The sequence below is a fragment of the Gorilla gorilla genome, chromosome 3 (assembly GCF_029281585.2).
Source record: "Gorilla gorilla gorilla isolate KB3781 chromosome 3, NHGRI_mGorGor1-v2.1_pri, whole genome shotgun sequence".
In the NCBI taxonomy this organism is placed as follows: domain Eukaryota; kingdom Metazoa; phylum Chordata; class Mammalia; order Primates; family Hominidae; genus Gorilla; species Gorilla gorilla.
The window spans coordinates 126,018,487-126,040,961 of record NC_073227.2 but is presented as its reverse complement, the minus strand read 5'-3'; the positions used below and the strand labels follow the sequence as shown (position 1 = coordinate 126,040,961).

The window sequence follows — 22,475 nt, the reverse complement described above, 5'->3', positions numbered from 1 at the left end:
CAAAATAAATAACATATGACTCTTAAATAAAAGTCTTTCTCAATAGGAAGTCTTTGCCTTCCAGTATATAGCATGTTAATAAGTGTCATATCCTCAGTGAGTACCTTTGCTCTTTCTGTAAGGACTCAAGGCATTTCCAGAGACTTGTTTAAGAAAAGCATAGCTCACTTGACCCCAGGAGTTTGAGACCAGCCTGGGCAACATGGTGAAACCTCGCCTCTACAAAAAATGCAAAAAATCTTCTAGGTGTGGTGGTGTGCCCCTTTAGTTCCAGGCTACTCGAGAGGCTGAGGAACAAGGATTGCTTAAGCCCAAGAGGCAGAGGTTTCAGTGAGCTGAGATTGTTCCACTGCACTCCAGCCTGGGCAACAGAGCCAGATCCTGTCCCAGAAAAAAGAAAAAGAAAAGCAAAGCTTTCTAACTTAATAATTTCTTAATATTTCACATGCAGACTTAAACTAAATATTAATTTTAAAAGCTGCACTGACACTGGCTACCCCTAGAAACACAATCTGTGGTCCTCTTAAATTTCCATCATAGTAAAATCCTCACTAATCCACTTTAAAAATATTAAATGATTTTAAAAAATCCCGTTTAAATCTACTAATTTGACATTAATATTTGCTTTAGTGCATGTTTTATTTCTGACTCCAGAAAAACAAACAAAAAGCAGCTTTCCTTTCAACCTCACTATTTAATTTGCATTTATCTGTGAATATAAATAACTTACAAAGTCATGACACGAATTTAAGGCATTACTTAGGGTCTCAGAATAGTCCATCTCATCGTCTTTGTTGTATGAAATCTCCTGAAGGTCCATCACACTCTGCAGAGCCAGGGGCATGGCATCCTGAAACCCAAGAACAAAGTTACAAAAAAGGCAAGTTTTGAGGTCAGTATAATTAACGTATCCCAAATGTGGACTTCATCAGCATAACCCTTAATTATCACTGAGAGGTTATTTAAAAAGGAACAACAAACATTTTATAAATGCTCTGTACAATCAGGTTGCTTGTAAGAATATATTTCCTTACATTTTCCTTATGTCTCTTTCTCACAGTACTCTGTATACGACCCTCTTTGATTAAACAGTCCATCTTAAATTCCCTCATTAGCTATTCTTTAGCTTGCAATTCTTACAAATTTCTTATTTTAAAAATCACTCCTCTTTGATTTAAATTCATCAGTTTTCCTTAGAAAATTTAATGCTCTCTTTAAGAGAAAATGCTTACATTTTTTTGTTGAATCTATTAGTGGAAATAGAAGACTTTCCTGTAGATGTTCCCAAGAGACATTTACTCCTTGAAAGATACATAAAGGATGGGGTTCCCACTACTCTCTGGCTGTTATAACTGTTTTTGGTTTTCTTTTCACAGAAGGCAGCATTTTAGGAAGAAAATAGCAAACCGGATTGTAAAGTAGGCTTTGTATCAGATAATAAATAAGAACAGAATGGTACATGTACATGGAAACTTGTCTCCAAATCATTCTGATATTTTATCTAAGAGTGCAAACATCTGCTTCCAGAAACAGATATCTAAGATATCCAGGAGAAAATCTTCTGGAATATAGAAGGGGACAATTTAGTAACTGATTTACATGTAACACTACTAACTTTCTATGTGTCATGGTCATAGCCATTGTCAAGGTGGCATGAAGGACACTGTTTCCTCTTTATGAGATCCATTAGAAAAAACCTCTGACTGGTTTTTCTACCGAGCATAATCATACTGTACTCCAATTAGTCGGTTGAAATCAGTGATTCTCAAAGGGTCAGGACAACTTCTTATGGGATTGGAAATTTCTGGGAGTATTTCTGTTTTCTAACATAATCTCATGGGAGCATTTCCATATTGTAGTTAATAGGATTTTGTAGTTCAATTTATTTTCCTTTATATTGATTTTTATAATTTTAGGTACTAGAAAGAGATGTGTTAGTACAAACAAACAAATTTTCTGTCTCTTGCAATTTTGTGTTAATGAACTCATCTCTGTTGCAAAGAAAGCATGCTGATAGTCCATGAAGCAATCATCTGAGCAAAAAAGTCCCACAATATGACTATTTGGACTGGGGAGAGAGTGGAGCAGGTAAGAGGTCAAACAGCAAAACACCTCTATATATTGGCTTCCTTTACCAGCAGTTTGCAGCCTTCCAATTTTGATCCGGTGTCATAACATAAAGGAAGGAACAGTCACATTTACTCTTCAAAACAACCATGGAAATCAATGGTTTGTATCAGATGTTCCTGTAGAACACTGAAAACAGTTGTGTCTCACCTACCTGTATGTGTTGAAGACAGAGTGAAATGTTCTTCACACAAAGCCTCACAGTTTTTTCTAAAGCTCTAAACAGCTTTTCTTCTCTGTTAAAGGTATTGTCTTTAACCTAAAATATATATGAAATTATTTTCATAACTCAAATGAAACAGATATTTTTTAAAATAGCACAGACCATATTGGTCCAGCACATTACAAAAGAAAATTCTTTGATGATATGAAAACATTTGATGACATGCTGTCTGTCTTAACACATACTTTCTCTGTTGGTACATAACACAACTGATGCTCAGTTAGTGTAGTAAAGCCAAGTCCTATAACTCAAATTGCTGTTGTTAATTTCCACATAACTTCACCCATGTCACAGTAGATGTGGTATTGTAAAACTTTCTCTGTAGTTTTTAATGGCATATATTATGTATGTACGCAAACCATATTACATTTTTGGGTTTATAAAATAGCCACATTTGATCTATTGACTAGAACTTCTTGTTTTGTTCGTATGATTCATTCCAATTTATTTAACAGTGCTTATTTAGAAAATATTCTTAGATTCATGGTTAAATAAATGTGGCCTGTAATCCCAGCACTTTGGGAGGCCAAGGCAGGCGGATCACGAGGTCAGGAGTTCGAGTCCAGCCTGGCCAATATGGTGAAACCCCGTATCTACTAAACATACATAAAGTAGCCAGGCCTGGTGGTGTGCACCTGTAGTCCCAGATACTCAGGAGGCTGAGGCAGGAGAGTCGCTTGAACCCAGAAGGCGGAGGGTGCAGTGAGCCAAGATCATGCCACTGCACTCCAACCTGGGCAACAGAGCGAGACTCTGTCTCAAAAAAAAAAAAAAAAAAAAAAAAGAAATGTGAAAATTCTTTATCAACTCAAACTTGAAGGATAATATATAATCTTAGCAAAAATAGTCCTTCTGTTAAGATAACTCAGCAGACTTAAGATAGTGTCACATGTATTCAGTTTTTTTTGTCATCTTACATGTACATCCATTAGAATTCAGAAAGATATGCTTTTTATACTGTGACAATTTCTAGGAGCACACATTTATTGCTGCTATTAATAGCAAACAGTATTTCTTGGCTATCAAAATGGCTACAAAACAAGATCGGAACCAGCCTCATCCTGGCAAAATCTGTGTGAACGTGCAAATGCTTCATGGAATAGGGTATGTATTATTAAGCTTGGCACTGGGTGATAACCATAGCAGTGCTTGGTTCATCTGTTTTTAAATTTAAGATGGTTGATATTAGAACTCAATGGATCAAAAATGGTGACATTTTATTTTATTTTTAAACTTCTTAATATTGTTTATCTACAAAGCTTTTGATTAAATAGGCAGCAGAGTTCTTTGGAATCCCCAGAAAATCCAACATTCTCTGCCTTAGGGTTGCTATGCTCCAACTCAGTCTAGTGTGTATAACAATATGCTGGGGCAGATTTTTTTTAAATGCAGTTTCCAAGGAGGCGTCACCAGATATTTTATTTTGTATATCATCTGGCTAGGACCCAGATGATTCCAAAGTAGAAGGTTCAATAATCACACTGTGAGAAATATTGCCCAATTCTACTTTCCTATAAGCAAGACTTTTCCATGCTGTTTTCTTTTGCTGGAATATACTGCTGTTTGTTTCCTGCCTTGCAAAATCCTGTTTATTTTTAAGGACTAGTTCAAATGTCACCCATTCTATAAATCCTCCCTTTTCTCCTATTCTTCCCACTGTAGAAAATTAATTGCTCTCTCCTATGTGCTCTCATAACCCTGGTTAATGATTTAAGTGATTCTCTCCATGATGGATTTCGGTTGTTTCAGATTAACTATTGTTGTTTTAATGAAAATAATAGCGAACATTTGTTAAACACTGACTATGTTCCAGACACTGCCAAAACCTTTCTTCCATTTTCTCATTGTAATCCTTACACATATATAATGGAATTATGATTACTCCCATTTTAGAGATAAAGAAACAGAAGCTTCAGGAGGTATGGCAGAGATTGTTAACATTCCTCCTACTGTCCCTTTATTGATAGAATCCACACCTCTATTTCAAGTTGGACACTTGCCTGCCCTGCTAGAGACTACATTTCCCAAACTCCCTTGCAGCTGGCTCTGCCCTGGTAACCAGGTTTGTGCCAATAGGATGTGGATGAAGCCTTGTTTTTCATGTCTGAGTCTTGGCCTTATAACATTTCTTTGGGACTTGAAAGAAGACATGGCAGGAATACAGCTTCAACCAGGCAAATGAAAACAATATGTTTAGAAAAATCACTAAGGGAACTGGGTTCCTGAAGGATCTTATGAAGCAGAGCTCATCTGGATTCACATCTCAGGACTCTTAAAACAGAGAGAGCGGCCAGGAGCAGTGGCACATGCTTGTAGTCTGCACTGCTTGAGAGGCTGAGGTGAAAGGATTGCTAGAGCCCAGGAGTTTGAGGCTGCAGCGAGCTATGATAATGGCACTACACTCTAGCCCAGCTTGGGCAACACAGCAAGACTCTGTCTCTAAAAAATTTAAAAAAAGAGAGAGAGAAATAAACAACTACCTGACTTAGCCTACTATGCCTTTGGAATCTCTTTGTGACAGATATGTTGTCTTTACCCTAGTTAATATGGGGAGTTAAAGAAACTTACCCACGGTATAGTAGGATCAGGATTCAACCCCAAGCAGTCTGAATTCAGAACCTATACCTGTTCATCTTTGTAGTCCCAATCTCTAACATGGTGCTGGGTACAAGAGAGTTCAATATATGTATGATGAATTGAATAGAATCTTCCTCTTCGGTAATAGCTTTATACCCTAACTCTACCAATATTTCACCTGAGCTGCTGACAAGTGCAAAATTGATTGATTTGAGATTTATCTCTTTTCCCGTCCAGCCTATGCAGCTGATTTTCTGATTAACAGTAAAATGCTTCATTGCTGACAGGACATCCTCTCAAAAGATTAAGGGGAAAAATCTAATTAATATCCCTTCAGGCTACTTTAACTACAATTCACTTTTAGTTCACAATTGAGAAATATAAGAAGTTGGTGATAAATGTCTTAAAGAATATAACAGCTTATTCAAAAGCCTGCCCAGAATTAGAGGCTGCCTATTATTCCTCAATAGAATTGTCTTGAGTCAGAAGCAAAATCCCAAAGACTGGGGGGGAATTGTTTGCCCTACATTTACACATGCCTATCTCTATTATGGCTACAATCTCTTCTTAAATAAATTTCCAGTTTGATTTTAATATGGTTGTCTTTAGTTGAAATGTCTTCATTGTCCTTTCTCGGATATGTGAGTATATCCCATAAATGTCCCAAACTTCTTACATTATAGTTCCACGTTGAGAAGAGGAACCTCTTACATGCAATGGACCCAGTTAGCCCCTAGAAGGATATTAAGGAGTAAATACAAAAATAATTCAAGCCTTGTGTTCTAAGAATGTACATGTTGGTAAATTTGGTACAGTCACAAGAAGAAACAAGAACATGACCTGGAAGGAAGAAGTTTATTATACTCACAGGTCCCAGAGAGAGGAGTCACCACATGCCACACAGGGCTAGAGGCAAAGCACCAGGTTTTGGTGCAGTGGCAGAAGATAGGAGTAAAGAGAAAGTCTAGACCAGAACCTCTGTTGGGATTTCCTTGCAAAAGGTGAGGCAGGGGCAGAGTAAAGAGTTTAGGACTGGCTATTTTAAATAACTCTAATGGGCTTTGGGATATAGGGGTAATCTCTAGTTGCCGGTACTGGGCCCTGAAATGATTTAGGGCAGGGGAGATATTGGCTTGGTGTGTAAGAATTAGATAAGGATGTGGTTAGAGCTATATACTCAAGATTGTTTGGTTTGCATATGAAAGTTGTGTTCCAGCCATTTGCTATCCCTAAGAATTGGCTAGCCCTAGAAGGGCAGTCTGCTCAGCCAGAAAAGTATTTTAAAATGTCAAAACATTATAAAATACAGAAAGTAAAAAATACAATTAATACACCATGTATGAAGGACTTAACATCACATAGGAAGAAAAGTCTGCACATTCAAAGGTAAATAACCATACAAGGTGATGATATAAAATAATAATGATTAAATTTATGATAATAATGACAGCCAAAGTATATTGAGTGCTTACACACTATGTTAGGTGTTTTCTTGATGTATGCATCATCTCATTTAATCCTCACAACCATCCCATTTGTTAAGTACTAGGAGAATCCGAATTTACAGATGATTACATTGAATTTGTTATGTGCCCCCAAACAAACATTTACTAAGTGGCAGAGGTAGGGTTCAAACCCAGGTTTGGATAACTTCAAAGATGTTGTTCTTAATTTCTTCCCTGTGCTGACTCCTGCAAATATGAATAGTGTCAAGATTGAAATATAGAGTCAATATATTAGCCCTTTCCAGAGGAAGAAGGGGCTGCTAAAAGTGGTTGGAAAGCTGCAAAGACTTAACGGAAGGAGAAAAGACCACAGCAGCTACCAAAGCCATCTGAAACCAACATGAACCACCATACAGCTGCCTCTTGTTCAAACTAAAAATCTTAGAGATATTAATACATGAGTGATAAAAACAGGCAAATGAGAAGGAAAAAATAAGGACTAGATAGTATACTAAGAACTATCTTCCCTAATTTTGGTTAGAAGCCCACTGTATTACCATCTCAGGACCATGAACTTTCTATCTTGTGATTCTCAAAGAATTGCAAGTGTGTTCTGTTGATAACTTACTTTAAAATCATTGGCTTCAAAATACCTAGAGTGTTTGCAAAAATACAGACTTCTAGATTGTACCCTTGAGGCAAGTGGAACCCTAGAATCTGTCTTTCAGCAAGCTTTTTAGGTAATTCTTAATGCACATTAAAGTTTAAGTGTCTTTGCTAATCCATCTATTATTTATTAGGGATTGGGATGACAGTGGCTCAAGCTAGGCTAAACAGCTGACACAGGACTGTTACTCACTAATATAATGTGCATCTGGGGAGTGAGGGAAGAGGAAGGGGATAAGGAGTAGAAAAAATAATTGCACTAAGTTATGCCTCTAAACACTTTGTTTATATAGATGAAATAAAGAGAAAATGAATATCAAGGGAACCCTAAAGAAAAGTACAACTTTTAAGAGCAGAAGTAAAACAGGATGGAAGAAGGGCATTGCCTTGAGGGAGAATATGTGCTAGTTGATGATGAGCATCAGGACTCCTGGGGCAACCTTATGTCCCATGTCCGTGTCTCTCTTTTGTCTGTCTCTTGAGTAGAAGCACCACAGCTAAGACAGTGTCAATTCTATTCCCACTCCCACCCCTGTTTTCCAGACAGAGAGAGAGAGAGAGAGAGGGAGACAAGAGAACAGCATAGGGCAATTACCTTGATTCTCAGTATTCTAGAAATAGTCCTCACAAAACAAAACCTCACAAAAATATCAGCATTCATGTTCCCTGGGAAAAGGTGGGTGGTCCAAGAAGAAAAATTACCTGTGATTCTCCTCTGGTCAGAATCTTCAGATGATTTGTCACTCTTTTTGATTTCTTGCTAATTGAATGAATATTTAGTTTAGACAATTTGTCTTTAAGTGATTCATCCTCGTCATTTTTCTTGTATTTTAGAACTGAAAAGGAAGAACGTAATAACATAGCTGAACACATGCAGCATAGAAAGTGTGCACTTCACCCAAAGTTTTCAAGACGAGTATTTATATTCAAGATAAATATGTATATGATTTTTGAGCCTCTGCTGCAGAGGCCATATGCTCCAGCCCCACTGTCCACCCATGTCCCAGTCAGGCACCCACCCCACTGACCTCCAGAAACAAGGACAAAAGCCCCTCAAGGATTAAGTTTGATTTATCTACAATATTAAAGAAATCCCTGATACTAGAAAAAAGTTCTCCCTCTCGTCTCAGATAATACATTTATTATCTGAGGCCTCTGGAATGGGGAATCAAGATCTAACTAACGAAAAGACAACTCAGCCGGGCACGGTGGCTCACACCTGTAATCCCAGCACTTTCGGAGGCTGAGGTGGGCGGATCATGAGGTCACGAGTTTGAGATCAGCCTGGCCAACGTGGTGAAACCTCGTCTCTACTAAAAATACAAAAATTAGCCTGGCATGGTGGTGCGTGCCTGTAGTCCCAGGTACTTGGGAGGCTGAGGCAGGACAATCTCTTGAACCCAGGAGGCAGAGGTTGCAGTGAGCTGAGATCATGCCACTGCATTCCAGCATGGATGACAGAGCAAGACTCTGTCTCAAAAAAAAAAAAAAAATAGAAAAGAAAAGACAAGACAACTGTGCCCAATGTAAGGAGACCTCAGATCCTAGAGCACCTCTTCACTGGCTGAGAGATTTGGGGCAAGCTGAATAACCTCTCTGAGCTTCACTTATTTATCTTTGCAATCATTTTCACCTTTCATAATGTGGAAAACATTAAATGTCTCTAACATTCAGTGTTGGTAAAAGTGTGGGGAGATGGACAATCTTACAGACTGCTGATGAGAATTAAACCAACACATTTTTGTAGAAAACAATTTGGCAGAAACTAACAAAAAGGAAAATATTCATAGTCTATTACCAGGAAGTTCATGCAGAGAAATCTGCTTTCCATAATCAAGTATACAAAGTTTTATTTGTTAGAGTATTTTTTTCTAACAGCAAGGTATTAGGAACATCTATATGTTTATCCTTAGAGAAATAGTTTAATAAATAATGATATACTCATAAATAAGATGCTATGGAAACATTAAAAAGAAGGCAATATTAATTGAAAGAATGTTCATGATATACGATTAAGTTTTTTAAAAAACAAACTATAGTACCATATATGTTGCAAGAAGTATGGAAAGAAGGAAAAGGGAGACAGGGAGAGGAAGAGAGAGAGAAAGACAGAAGAAAAGAGAAAAGAAGATAGAGTACGTCTGAAGAAAACAATAAAATGTTAGCTATGCAAACTGGAATCATGGTGGGAAGGGAAGAATTTTACTCTTCAAAACTTTGAAATAGTTTAAGCAAACAGAAAAATATAAAGAATAATGTAACAGCCATTATCTAAAACCTTGTCCAGTCTTAACATTTTGCTTTGTTTCCAGTCTTCTTATTTTTAAAACAACTCACCTAACAGTTGAGGCACCCTGATCTCCATGTATGATCCCTAAAGGGAACTGTTATCCTAAATATTGGGGCTTATAATATCTGTATCTATTTTTATGCTTTTACTGTGGATGTTTGGAATTATAAAGTACATTTTGAATGTTTTAAAACTTTATAAAATAGTATCATATTGCACATATTGTTCTACCACTTGCAAATTTACTTTAAAAAAAAACCCTCTGGATTGTGTTTTTGAGATTAACCCATTGATACGCCTACTTTTTTATTTAGTTAATTTTTATCTTCTTGTGGTATTGTAGTGTATAATATGCAGTTTATCCACTATCTGGATTAATGTGTCTTTTTTATTTGCATTTATGAACAATGCTAGTTACCAGTACACCTCTCTTTGAGCACATGGGCAAGAGTCTCTCTTGGGCAAATACTTAGAAATTCATTTTCTGAGTCTCTGGTCTGTGCATCTTCAACTTTACTAGGTATTGTCAAGTTGTTCTCTAAACTAGTGATTCCAAGTACATTCTCACCTGTAGATTGAGATTAAACTTTTAGCGTATTCATTACTTTTTCCCCCCAGTCTCTTGGACTGGAAATGGTATGTTAGTGTGATTTCAATGATTACATTTCCCTGAGTATAAATGAAGATTAGAATTTTAAAACTGTGAATTGCTTCTTTTTATTTTTAACCTTTTTGTATTACAATTTTTTTTATTGATTTAATGTCAGTGATTATATATTCTGGACAGTGATCCTTTGTATACTATCTCTTAATTTTGTTCACGGAGTTTTCTTACTCCATAACATTTACTTTTTACTCTACACCTTTCTTTTTAATTTACTAATACAAATATATGACTTTTGAAATAAACATCAGAAAATAAAACAAAAATAAATAAAGTGATTAGACCATTTAGCTCTAAAGTCCTGCTGTGGCTTTAATGTCAAACTGAGATTTAATATTAGCAGTACAACACCAACTAAGAACTTATGTGAACACAAATCACACTGAGGGAGGACCCACAGCCTAGCTCAATGCATTACTACCTCTGGGATGTATAGGAACCATGTAATTATCCCTTCTGTTTTGAAATTTTACATTAAACACTAATTTTATATTTTAGCTTACAAATAGTTAACGATAATTTGCTAATTCTAGAAAGAAGTATACTTGCTCACATCAGTAGAGAAATTATTGCCACAAAAGCTCCATTCTCTGTGTGCCAGAACCAGATGAATCCAAAAGACTAGATGGCCTCTGTCACCTAGATCTTCCCCTTTCCTGGGTGCTTTCTGCATTTGCTTCCCACTGCTATTGCAACGTGGCCATTTCTCCTTCTTACCACACATATCTCCAGTGACAGGAGGACTATATGCAATGGGTTTCTTCAGCCCACAATATGTCACCAGGATTGCAGTGGTCCAATGAAGTTGAGCACATGGCTGCTTGATTTATTTTTTAATTTCATTTCTTGTGCCTCTTAATCTTCTCCTTAACCCAGCTGACAAGGCAAAACCACACTCTTCTCTCCAGCTTCTAATTCTAGATTTCAAATGATCAGTTCACTGCAGCTGCTATAACTACTTAAACATTCTGATTCTCAGAAACATAAAGCAAACACTCCAATAATGGAAAACAACCAATTCATCATGTCTCTTCCTACCTAAATCTTTCCTTCTTTTAAGTTCATTGATGTTAACATTAATGTCCTTCACAGCAGCAAAGGCATCGTCCAGTGCTCTATAATCTGGGTGAGAGGGAGGGGTGGAATTCCGAAGTTCGCACAGTAATAGGGGGTATTTCATCACACGTTGAATTGGTTTGATCATCAAAGAGCCCATGTCCAATAAGTTTGGTTTGCCTCTACAATACAGATAAATAATATCAGTTTCACAAACATATGTTTTATTAACACATTTTCATTTTTGTGTGTTTTTATGATTACTTCTAAAACATTTTCTCTTTTTTCCATTTGTATATCTAAAATTTCTAAATAAAAGCAAGAGCAAAAGACGACAGAAAGAAGCAAATCTGAAAGACCCTACTATGAAACAAAAACCTAAAAGAAACAAGTATATCTTTCCATCACATTGTCTCAAAGCATGATTTTCATCCATATGCCATGTACAGTTTACAAGGTTTTTTATAATTGGCTTTATAATATAATGGGAAACAATTTCAGAACGTATTTTACCATGACAACAAAGAAAAATGCATTTTCCTGATGGCATTTTGGTGATTATTATTGAGGAGAATAACCATTTAAAAATCTTAACAGAGGCTTGCAAAGGTATAGTCAAAAGGAAGTCTTGGCCTCTCTCTTCCACCAAATTGAGAAGTTGCATTTACAATGTTTTGTAGGTTCTACCACAGTCCCCAAAAGGGACTTCTGATAAATGTGATAATTCTTTAGTTATTATTATTACTATCCCTATCACTAATCATTGCTATCACACAGTGACATTCCATGGGGAATTCTTAGTCAACAAATCTTCAAATGACTACACAAAAGTGAGACTCATGCCTGACTTTTCCTTTAGCAGCTTCTGAGACGAAGTTGGAGCCATTCCAACTGGTTAGGCAGTTCACAGGAGGGGAAGAAGCTACAGGCTTGGTCATGCCATTGTCTAGCCCACTCTCATTGATCATTCAGACAGAAGGCAGTGATTTCTAAAAGCCTCTTTATGCAGAGACCAATAAAGATACACTGTAGATAGGAAATACAGACACTGTTTTCAAATCCCAATAGGTGGATGTTTTATACTTCAGTAATTTTTTAAAGTATTGCTATGGATAAATGACTGACCGTATTATTAGAATAGTAAAACAGCTATAAAAATGTTGAACAAAATTAGAAAAGTTGCATCATTAGAAAGGGTCGGGGGCCAGGCACAGTGGCTCGGGCCTGTAATCCCAGCACTTTGGGAGGCCAAGGCAGGCAGATTACTTGAGCCCAGGAGTTCAAGACCAGCCTGGGCAACATAGCAAAACCCCATCTCTAGAAAAAAATGCAAAAGTTAGCCAGGCATGGTGGCAGGCACCTGTAGTCTCAGATACTTGGGAGGCTGAGGTGGGCAGATTGCTTAAGCTGGGGAGGTCGAGGCTGCAGTGAGCCGCTGCACTCCAGCCTGGGCAACAGAGTGAGAGCCTGTCGCAAAAAAAAAAAAAAAAAAAAAAAAAAAAAAAAAAGTAGGAAGGCATCTTAGAGACCATCTAATTCAATTCATTTGATAAATGAGAAACAAAAGAATGTATTATCACATGTACATGCACACGTGTGCAGAAATACACATGCACATACATTCACAAACATACACTAGTCACTATCATATCTCTCCACTTATCACTATCTGGAATCATCTTGTTTCCCTATTTACCAGTTTATGATCAGTTTCCCTGTCTCCACTCTACCTCCCGCATGGCATACAGTATTCTCTCAATGCATATTTGTGGACTGAGAAATGATAGAGTTCTCAGATTCTCTGTAATGTACTTTTATCTTATACCGAACATTTTTTCCAAAAACGTGAATAAATGGCTGAGGAATTTTGTTTACATGCAGAGAAAATGATGATAGCATAAGAGAGACAAAGACTAAAGCAAACCCAAAGACAACATTTTTTTAAAAAGAAAACCAGAATAAATATTAAAGGTCTGCAAGGGAGTAAAGAGTTGCTTTAATAGGCTGTATCTTCTACTTCATACCTATTTGCACCAAATCTATTAAGGAAGAAAAAGAGGAAGGTAAGGAGAGAAAGTGACAGAGGGGGAAGGAGGCAGAAAGAGGGAAAAAGAGAGACTCGGAAACAGGGAGGGAAGGAGAGATGGATTATTGGTTTCCAAGAGGACTGAGTGAAGTAGATTTTAAAAATAAATCTATTATAAATACTGAAAATTGTTTTCATTATTTATACTGAAAAAAAAAAAACTAACAAAAAACCCAGAAGATATTTTCTAAGTGATGGTGTATCAGTAGCAAAACCTTTAAATATGAAGGACATTTTCTTATATATTGTAAGCAGAGATTCTTCAATAATACAACAGTTTAGTCACTTAAGTAGAAAGTAGAAATAATTCCCTTAAATAAGAAACAAGTCAAGGATATGAAAGGTATTAACTTGATTAGAGGAAATCATATTATCTACATGAATATAATCAGAATTTCTTTTGAATTTTTATTATCAAATGCTAACTTATTTAATCTTTGAAAATCACTAAAAGACTATCAAAATATAAATATAATCAAACATTTAAATCAATATAAATTCAACTTTAATAAAATAGTTTATTGGTGTGGTCTTTTGTTATATATATGCTCTTATTTTTAATTATAAAAAACAAAAACCCAGATGTGCAGCCATCTTGTAGGAATTCCCCTCCCATCATCCTGGAGATTCTCTTTGCCTCTTTCCTGTGTTGGTTCTTCCTCATTTTGGTAGAGTACATCCTTCAGTAGTTTCTTCTATTCCTCATAGAATGAATGGGAAGTAAAATGTTAAGAACTTTAACTTTAAATGTTAAGAACTGCCCTCATTTCTTTCTTATCCAGATCTATCAAAAAACCAACTTAGGCTCTGTTGTGTCTAGATTGTATCATTACTTTTTATTCATCACTCTTTGGGATCAAAGTTCTATCTCTCCCTTTTATATTTCAAATGACAATAATAGTATTTATACATGATTGTTGTTTCTCCTAAAAAAGTCATAAATACAAATCCTAAAAAAGACGTTCTCAAAAATGAGAAATCTCCCAGACACTTTTGTGTCTGGAGATATACTTGAGAGAGTTGCCCAAGTGATGAGCAATGATATTCAGATAACTGCATCGCACAGACAAGCAATATGGTAGGAAAGATAGAGGGAGTGTTATAAGATAATAATACTCCATGCTTTCAGTGCCACAAAATTCACCCCATCTAATCTCCCACAGTAAGATTCAGTTCTGGTAACCATGCGAGGCAGATGAGTCCTATGTGTGATATAATCCATCTCAGCCAGGAAGTCAATTATCCCATGACTCCCCACAGTAAGTAAACAAACGTGTAACAATTGCTCATACATATTGGGCCAAAAACTAAACTACTTATTAATTTGTAATTCTATTTCATCTTCCTCTGTCTTATCATAAATACTTTGGCAAGTATTTAGTGCCAAAAGTAGCTACACTAATCTCATTACAAATTATTTTTGGGTCTTTACAAAGTCAAGTAAACACAGCTGGCTTTGTTTTAGCAGCATCCAGTTTTGCTGCAGAGTTTCATATCAAATACAAGAAAAAAGTACAATGAAAATTAAAATGACTTTTAAATAATATAAACATTATGCTGGAAAACAAAAAAAAATTAGATATTCAACATGCAGCACATCTATATTTCTTAATGGGAAGGAAAAAATAAGTAAAAAAAAGAATAATTATGTAACTATTAACTATATTACTTTGAATTTCCTTTATTTCATGATCACAAGCATCCTAAATTTAATATTTATTTTACAGTAGCCACAAGCATTTATGCTGTTACTTTTTTCAATTTACTCTCCTTTTAAAACACCTAAGTCAATTTTAAAGGAAACTGTATATTGTTACACAAATAAACAAACAGCATTTGTCATAAATAAAAGATAACAGTGAAAATAAATACGTCATAATAATTATTAAATTAGAATACATAAGGGAGATAAATGAATAGTAACTGATGTAACAGACCAGATAGAACCAGTGAAATGGTGAGGCAATGTTTAATCATTTTGCAAATGTTAATCAATTACAGTCACTGGTTACCCATGGAAATAGGGAATGAGGGGCTTAAGGAGGGTCCATTGAAAATCTGTTTAAGAAAGTGTCTAATTCTTACAAGTGTTGGAGATAATGTCTTGAAACTTTCCAAAGAGAAGAACAAACACACAAAAGAATAGAAAATAGAAAAAAAAATGAGAAAATTAGATGACTGGTCTAGGAACTTCATCATCTACTAATAAGAATCACAGAAAGGTAAAACAAAGCAAATATGAGGAGTAAATAGTGAGCGAAATAATTCAAGAAAAAGACAGGAATTTGCAGGTTGAAAGAACTCACTAAGTGTCCAGAACAATGGAAGAAATGGAGTCACACCTTGGAATTCATGAACTTCAGAGTGCTAAGGACAAAAAGAAGACTCTATAATCCTTCAGAAAAAGAAATAAGCACATAGGTATAAATACATAATTAGGAATCAGAATGTTTCAGATTTCTAATAGCAACTCTGAAAGCTAGAAAATGATAAAGAATTACCTCTAAATTCTGAAGGTGAATGGTTTCCAATTTAGAATTCGATAGCAAATCAAACTATAAACCAAGCGTGAGAGTAAAAGAAAAGTATTTCAGATACAAAGTTCTTAACATTTTACTTCCCATGCATTCTGTGAGGAATAGAAGAAACTACTGAAGGATGTACTCCACCAAAATGAGTTAGAACCAACACAGGAAAGAAGCAAAGAGAATCTCCAGGATGATGGGAGGGGAATTCCTACAAGATGGCTGCACCTGGTGTCACCAGTCCAACTGGACTGGAGACTCTGGAAGGGGCTCGTTTGGGGAGATGAAATTGATAGCATACATAATGCATCTGGTTGTCTTGAAAGATGACTTAGTTAACTGGCTGTGAGTTTGGCATTAATTGTTAATACAAAGAAAACTAAGTAAATGAAGAACAAGAAGCAGCAGAGAAAGTAGATGAAGTGGAGGAGGAGGGCACAATGAAAACGATAATCAACAATTGTTAACTCATAGAAAAATAAGTAATCACTTTAAGGTTTAGCTCTGAAAAGAAGTTTACTTAGATATAATAATCAGACATTGATTATTGCTCTAACAAAATTACAGTGTAACCACTTAGGGGGAATGGAGAAATGGAAAAGGCGTTTGTGTGTGTGTTTGTTGTGTGTAGAGGAGATAGGGATAGGAAAGAGAAATAAATTCTTGTCTTCTACAGGAGAAAGTTATAGATAGTATCTAAAAAGGAAACAACCAAGCATGTTTTTAGAGTAATAAAGATAAATACCAAAATAGACAGCTAAAGATGTGAAAGTAATGTATTCTAATGAGAATTTAGGGGCTGGCAGGAGAAGAGGGGATTACTATTTTTCTTGACAAATCTTGCAGAATGATTTGGCTATTGAAACAAGGCTATATATTATTTTTAATAAAAAGTTCTTTATAAAAAAGGAATATGCAAGAACACTCAAAAAATTGTAAAAGAAAAGTACTGAGCTGAGACTAATGATACTCAATATTAAAATATATTATAAAGCTACAAAAATAAAAGCAGTTTGGTATTGATACATTTATGGACAAATGAGTAGCACAAAATAGAAAATCAAGAAATAGATACAAATATGTATAGAAATAGAGTACATGGTAAATTTGACAATCCTATTCAGTGGGAAAAAGTGAATTATTCAATATCAGATGTTATGAGAATTAACTAGCCATAAATAAAACAATAAAAATGGATTTTGGCCTCATTCTTTACACTAAAATAATTTCGAGATAGGTCAAATATTAAATCTAAAAATTAAACCATATAAGAATTTGAAGAAATCATAGGATCATCCTTTATAAACTAATGTTGGAATTTCTAAGGAAGACACAAAATCTGAAAGCCACAGTAGAAAAAAATGATGTCTATTTAAAAATTTAGCTCCGTAAAATTTTATAGATTAAAAACAGCCACAAACTGTGTTAAAAGTCAGATGATAAACTGGAAAAATTATATATAATACATAAGACAAAGGTTAATATGCACTAATTAAAGAGACATTACAAACGTATTAGAAAAAATGAACATCTCAGTAAAAGTGAATAATCATTTAAAAACATCATTCATTAGAAATGAAATACAAATAGTTAAATACATAGGAAAAATGCAAATTAAAATAACAGGATACTATTTGGGCCTATACATTACAAGTTATAAAGATATCAATATTATTTGTATCTAGTGTTGGCAAGTAGTGGATAAATGAACAATTGACATAAGAGTAGTGAGAATATAAATTAGCTCAGCTTTTTTTGAAATGTTCTGACAATAAGTATCAAAAGCCCTTTGATCTAGCAATTTCACTTTCAGAAATTGATCCAAAAAATCAGATTATTATACCAAGATCATATATAAAAATAAACTTATGACATCAATAAGACAGACAAAATTCAACTGTCAGTAAGGGTTTGGCAAACTAAATTATGGCATATATATCAGACAGAATATTATGCAAGTATAAAACAATGTGGATTTATATTTACTGACATGGAAAGATATTCACAACGTATTGATGATGAATGAGGTAGCAAGTCGACATACAAGAAACGTATAGTGTTCCTATTTTAGTCAATGTATGTGTGTGAAGAAAAAAGTATGGTGAAGTGAGGGACTCACTGCAATGCTACAATAGTTAGCTTTGGAATGTGACTGCTGATTGTCTTTACTGTCCTCATTTTTATTTTCCTTTTTTTGCAATGTTTCTTCAATAATTTTTAAAATACAAAGAAAAGAGAAAATAATTTATAATATTTTGTGATTAATAGGAACCTTGAAATCCAAGGTGAGAATAGCTAATCTGACAGGGAACACATAAAAAAAAGAGTGAAAGCATAAAGATAACAAAACACTGCATTTCTGAAGATAGCTGTGTTTAGAATAGGCATTTTTTTCTTGCTTTTAGTGGGAAGTTCTACGATTGTTGTCACTTTAATACTGTCTGATGTTTGTGTGAGGTTATAATTCAAAGTAAACATTTTAGAAATTACAAATATCTTTCACTTTGTATTTTTAAGAAGGTAGGTTGTAAAAAAAAAAACTAAAAAACAGATAATTTTTGATTGCCATAAGTGAGGGATTATTGAATGCCATGTAAAAACCCACATCTTGTACTCTTAAATGCCCTTTTGGCTGCAACATTGCTGGCCTTTGCCACTAAAGAACCCAACAATTACACAGCACTTGACATTGCCTTTTGCCCTTTCCTGTAGCAGTATGTGTGCTTCATGACCTGAATGAAAGGAACAGGAAGGAAAATAATTCATGGCAGACTTGGCTTTGATGTGCATCCAGCCACATGCTGGGATTGCTCTTCTTTTTTAGTTCTTGATGTATAGAATAGTCTAGAGGGAGCAGACACAACATGGCTAACTCCTACACAGCAGGATTGCAGCAAGTGCTAGGGCCATTTTTAAGCGTGTTTCAATACAATGAACTGTTTAAGTATTCTGTATGTAGAAGTCCGTGCATGCAAACTGTACTAAGAAGAATATCTCCCTTTTCTCCTCTGAATCATTCTCTCCTCTCTCCTTGTTTCTTGGTTCCAAAGACCTAATGCAAGCTTTAGAAAAGGAAACCTAAGCAGAATTTGTAGCACATGAAGTTCTTCTCTAACCACTCAGTTATGCAAAGCTCCAGTCCTTGGCACAATGCCAGGGACACAGTCTGTATAATGAGGCAGAGACATTTCCCAGCCCCCATCAACTATCTTTGAAGAGAAGCCAGGAGGCCGATGCACCTCTTTGAATTCAAATGAGCCTAGAATTGGAAACTCATAAGACAAATCTACTCATATCTGTTTATACTGTCGGATAGTTTTTCCTTTTGAAAAAAGAAAAGAAAAGAAAAGAAAAGACTGATAAAGTGAGAGAACTGGTTGCCTGTCTGGTGTCTCAAAAATCAGCTTCTCAACTTGACTGAGATATACAGCCTTGGTCTACAGATCTGTATGATGCATGACTCCTTCACTTCAGTTCCAGAATTCCGTTCTCACTGTTGCTCTGCACCAAAATATGAATGACAGGTATTTGCTGCTTACATTAATATAATTTATATTTTGTAAGCTCTTTATTTCTTCATATAAACTCTTAGGAATTTAAAGTACATACACACACACAAGCAAACACACACTAGAAGCTTGGGACCTTAAAGAGTTGCTCATCATAAGCCAAACATGTGCCTGATAAATAAATTGGAGTTTGTATTGAAGTCAATTTCATCCTTTCAGCATTAATCAGCCTGGACACATTTTCTTCTAGAATAATGGACCTCTTTCAGAGTGTTTGTATAGGCTGTTTTTCTAAAATGATTTCTATATTGTCCTAGTAACCAACTATTTCACCTTAATATTTCATTTTCATGCTATAATGTGTATGATTTTTTTCTCCATAAATCATACAAGACTTGAAATTAGAAGAAATCTAATATTTTCATAAAATAATCTTTTCTTATGCATTAATCTATAGAAACTTCAAATGCATTATGATATTAATCTGAGATTTTTTAAAGACTAATATGTTTCATAGAAAGAAGTGTTTTTGGACACATTAAGATTCCCAAACATGTGTATGATGAGCAGTTCCCAAAGACTTTCTGGCATCAGCAAACTTAGTAAATTATATGTTGGGATTCTTCTAAAAGGTTTGGTAAAGTATATGTGATAATAATTTAATGAGTAAAATATGCACCAGTAATGGGGTAAATGCCTTTGCAATCCTGGATTATTAAAAGCAATACTCATGATTAGAAAAATCAGAATTTCTGATTTGGAGAGGAACAGTCAGCTGCATTTTCTCGTGATTTTTATATTTGATTTATATTATTTTAAAAAGTACTTACTCTTGCATGTATATTTTCCTGTAAGAGAAGAAAAAGAAAGTAAATTCATGTAAATCTGTATATTTAAAGTAATATATAAACATTATAAATCCTTTTAAATTTTCTTATGTAAAATAAAATAAGTAATTTTCATGAATGCCTTATAGAAGTAGTCTCCTTATTTTATAATCATGTCCCTAACAAATAAAGAAGATGAAAATTTTTATCTAAAAGCCTCAAGTGGCTATGGATAAATAAAATAATATCCTGTGTTTATTATCTGATCACTGTGGCCTTTGGTTTCCAACCATTTGGAGTACAATAAATGTTTTCAATAAAAAAAATTTTAAGATCCATCCCATAATAATAGATGGTCTTTTTACATTCAGTGATTGAGGAAAAATTTAGTAAGTGCCTAAGCTGCATTTTGTAAAATTTAATGGATTTAATAAGTTTTTTTCCATTAATCTCAGTACTTTGTATATGTGGAAAATGGTGGGGGACATGTGTGAAGCAATTGTTTCCTCAATCTCCAGACATGCTATATGAGTGAATTGCTAGACACCCTAACATAACTAGGTTTTGCTTAGTCTAAGACCTATTAGATGGGAATCAAGCACAGAATTACAATTTTTTAAAAATCAGCAGCTGCTATAATTTTAGGTAATTATTCACGACTGTTTAAAGAACTCTCCTATTGCAATGAAAGAAATACCACCACCACCCCTTGCCCAATATTTCCTTCCAATCATTTCCTTTAAGCTCACACGCTTCCTTCTTTCCTCTTCTAAAGGGAAATTCTATTTGTCAGATATGCTTTGTGTGTCATAGGTCAGAAAATCTGGGGAAGAAAATGAATAAAAATAAAAATGCAATTTTTCATGCAAATAAGTGAATAATGTGATCATTTAGGAATCAAAACACATACATTGAAGTTGAAAGAGAAGGTTATTCTTTTAACTCCTACAGAAAACATGGGTTTTTTTTTCTATTTCATTTATTTTAGCCAAGTAAAACCTAAATATCATAACATAAATTAAACATTGTGTTTATGTAGTATAACGCTTTATGAAAGGGAATCTGAGAGATTTTCCAGTACGATAAAACCACAATCTGTGGAGTAGTGGCACTGTATTATAACATCTTTTTATTTGTTCATCATTTTAAAAAAATCTCTTTTAGGCTGAAACTTTGCAGAAGCTAATCCCAACCAAGGGCAATTCAGGAAGGAAGAATTTAAAATGTGTCCATTTACCCTTTTATGGGATAAAGGAATTTAATATATCTATCACTATACCTCCTACCCTCATGAGCACATTATACTTTGACTCACAATTAACAAGTCTTTATGTGACTATTCCTTAAGGATTATAGTCTTTGTTCAAACATGATGCCATATAACAAGGAACTGAAGGGCTTTCCAAAAGTGATTTTAATTTTTACTTGGAACGCTCCATTAGAATAATGAGTATAAAATGTGGTGAACAAATTGAAATTTATTCCTTTGGATTTTGCATTGCATGAGCTTTTAGCTTCCTCCCTGAATGGAGAAGCTCCAGGAGTAATGTGAGCAGCCAAAGTGCCCAGATGACTAGAAGTTAGAAGTTTTCCTCCTGGGGATGATGGCCTTGATTAGCAAGAAGAAAAATACAGATACATTTATAACAACTAGACATGAAGCTAGAAATGTGTCTTCCATCCATCAAAAAACTTAGAAAATCCCCTTCATTCTCTTTCTATTACAAAATAAACAGATCTCTGGGGCCTCTGAAATGCAGCAGGGACTTTAGTGGTATTTATAAATGGAAAAGCAGAAAAAGGAGGCAACAGACAGGCTATTCTAATTATAGCTACATTTGCATTTATAGCCACGCTATCTTTCACTTTCCTCATACAGATCAGAAACCTTAAATAACCCCAAGAAGGCTAAGTAATAAGATCTTTAGCAAATAACTTCCATAACTTTGGAGACTATTTTAATACAGTATTTCACACAATCTTAGGGGTCACTAATTTGACTGTCAAAACTTCTTGTTGAATAAATAAAAACTTGCTAATTTCCAATTTGTAGGCTATAGATGCAGATGTGTATTTGCTTTTGGAGAGCCTTAGAATCTTTTCTTTTTGAAGGTCTCCAAACTCTGAAGTTACTGCTTAGATTGTATCTATATTGATGAAAAAACCCACCTGCTTCAGGGAAAGCAGCAAGTATGATTTCTCCCACTAATTTAGTTCTTAACTTGAGTGTGTATGGAAAATCATCTGAGGTGGCTTGTTAAAAGAGCAGACCCTGAACTGGACCACCAGAAATAGTATTTTTTTTTTGGTCCGAGGCAGAGCATAGGAATCTGTACTTTTAATACACCATCCTGGTGGATCTGGCGCAAGGGAACTCCACACGGAAAAACACTGCCCTCACGTTATGAAAGGATTCAACATTATTCTCTCTTTTGAAAGATAATTGGCTTCAAAGAATAATTGGAAGTTAGAAACTTGGG

General features: G+C 34.9%; 1 protein-coding gene across 1 annotated transcript in view; it reads right to left on the bottom strand.

Moving 5' to 3' along the window:
- Window positions 1–22,475, bottom strand: part of ARHGEF38 (Rho guanine nucleotide exchange factor 38) — a 128,766-nt gene that overhangs the window by 25,108 nt on the left and 81,183 nt on the right. The window contains exons 5-9 of the mRNA XM_004040230.5: window positions 19,999–20,016; window positions 11,031–11,230; window positions 7,741–7,874; window positions 2,282–2,386; window positions 731–850 (exon numbers count right to left, since the gene is read on the bottom strand). Coding sequence (XP_004040278.1) covers window positions 731–850; window positions 2,282–2,386; window positions 7,741–7,874; window positions 11,031–11,230; window positions 19,999–20,016 — 577 coding nt within the window. The remainder of the gene's footprint in view (window positions 1–730; window positions 851–2,281; window positions 2,387–7,740; window positions 7,875–11,030; window positions 11,231–19,998; window positions 20,017–22,475) is intronic.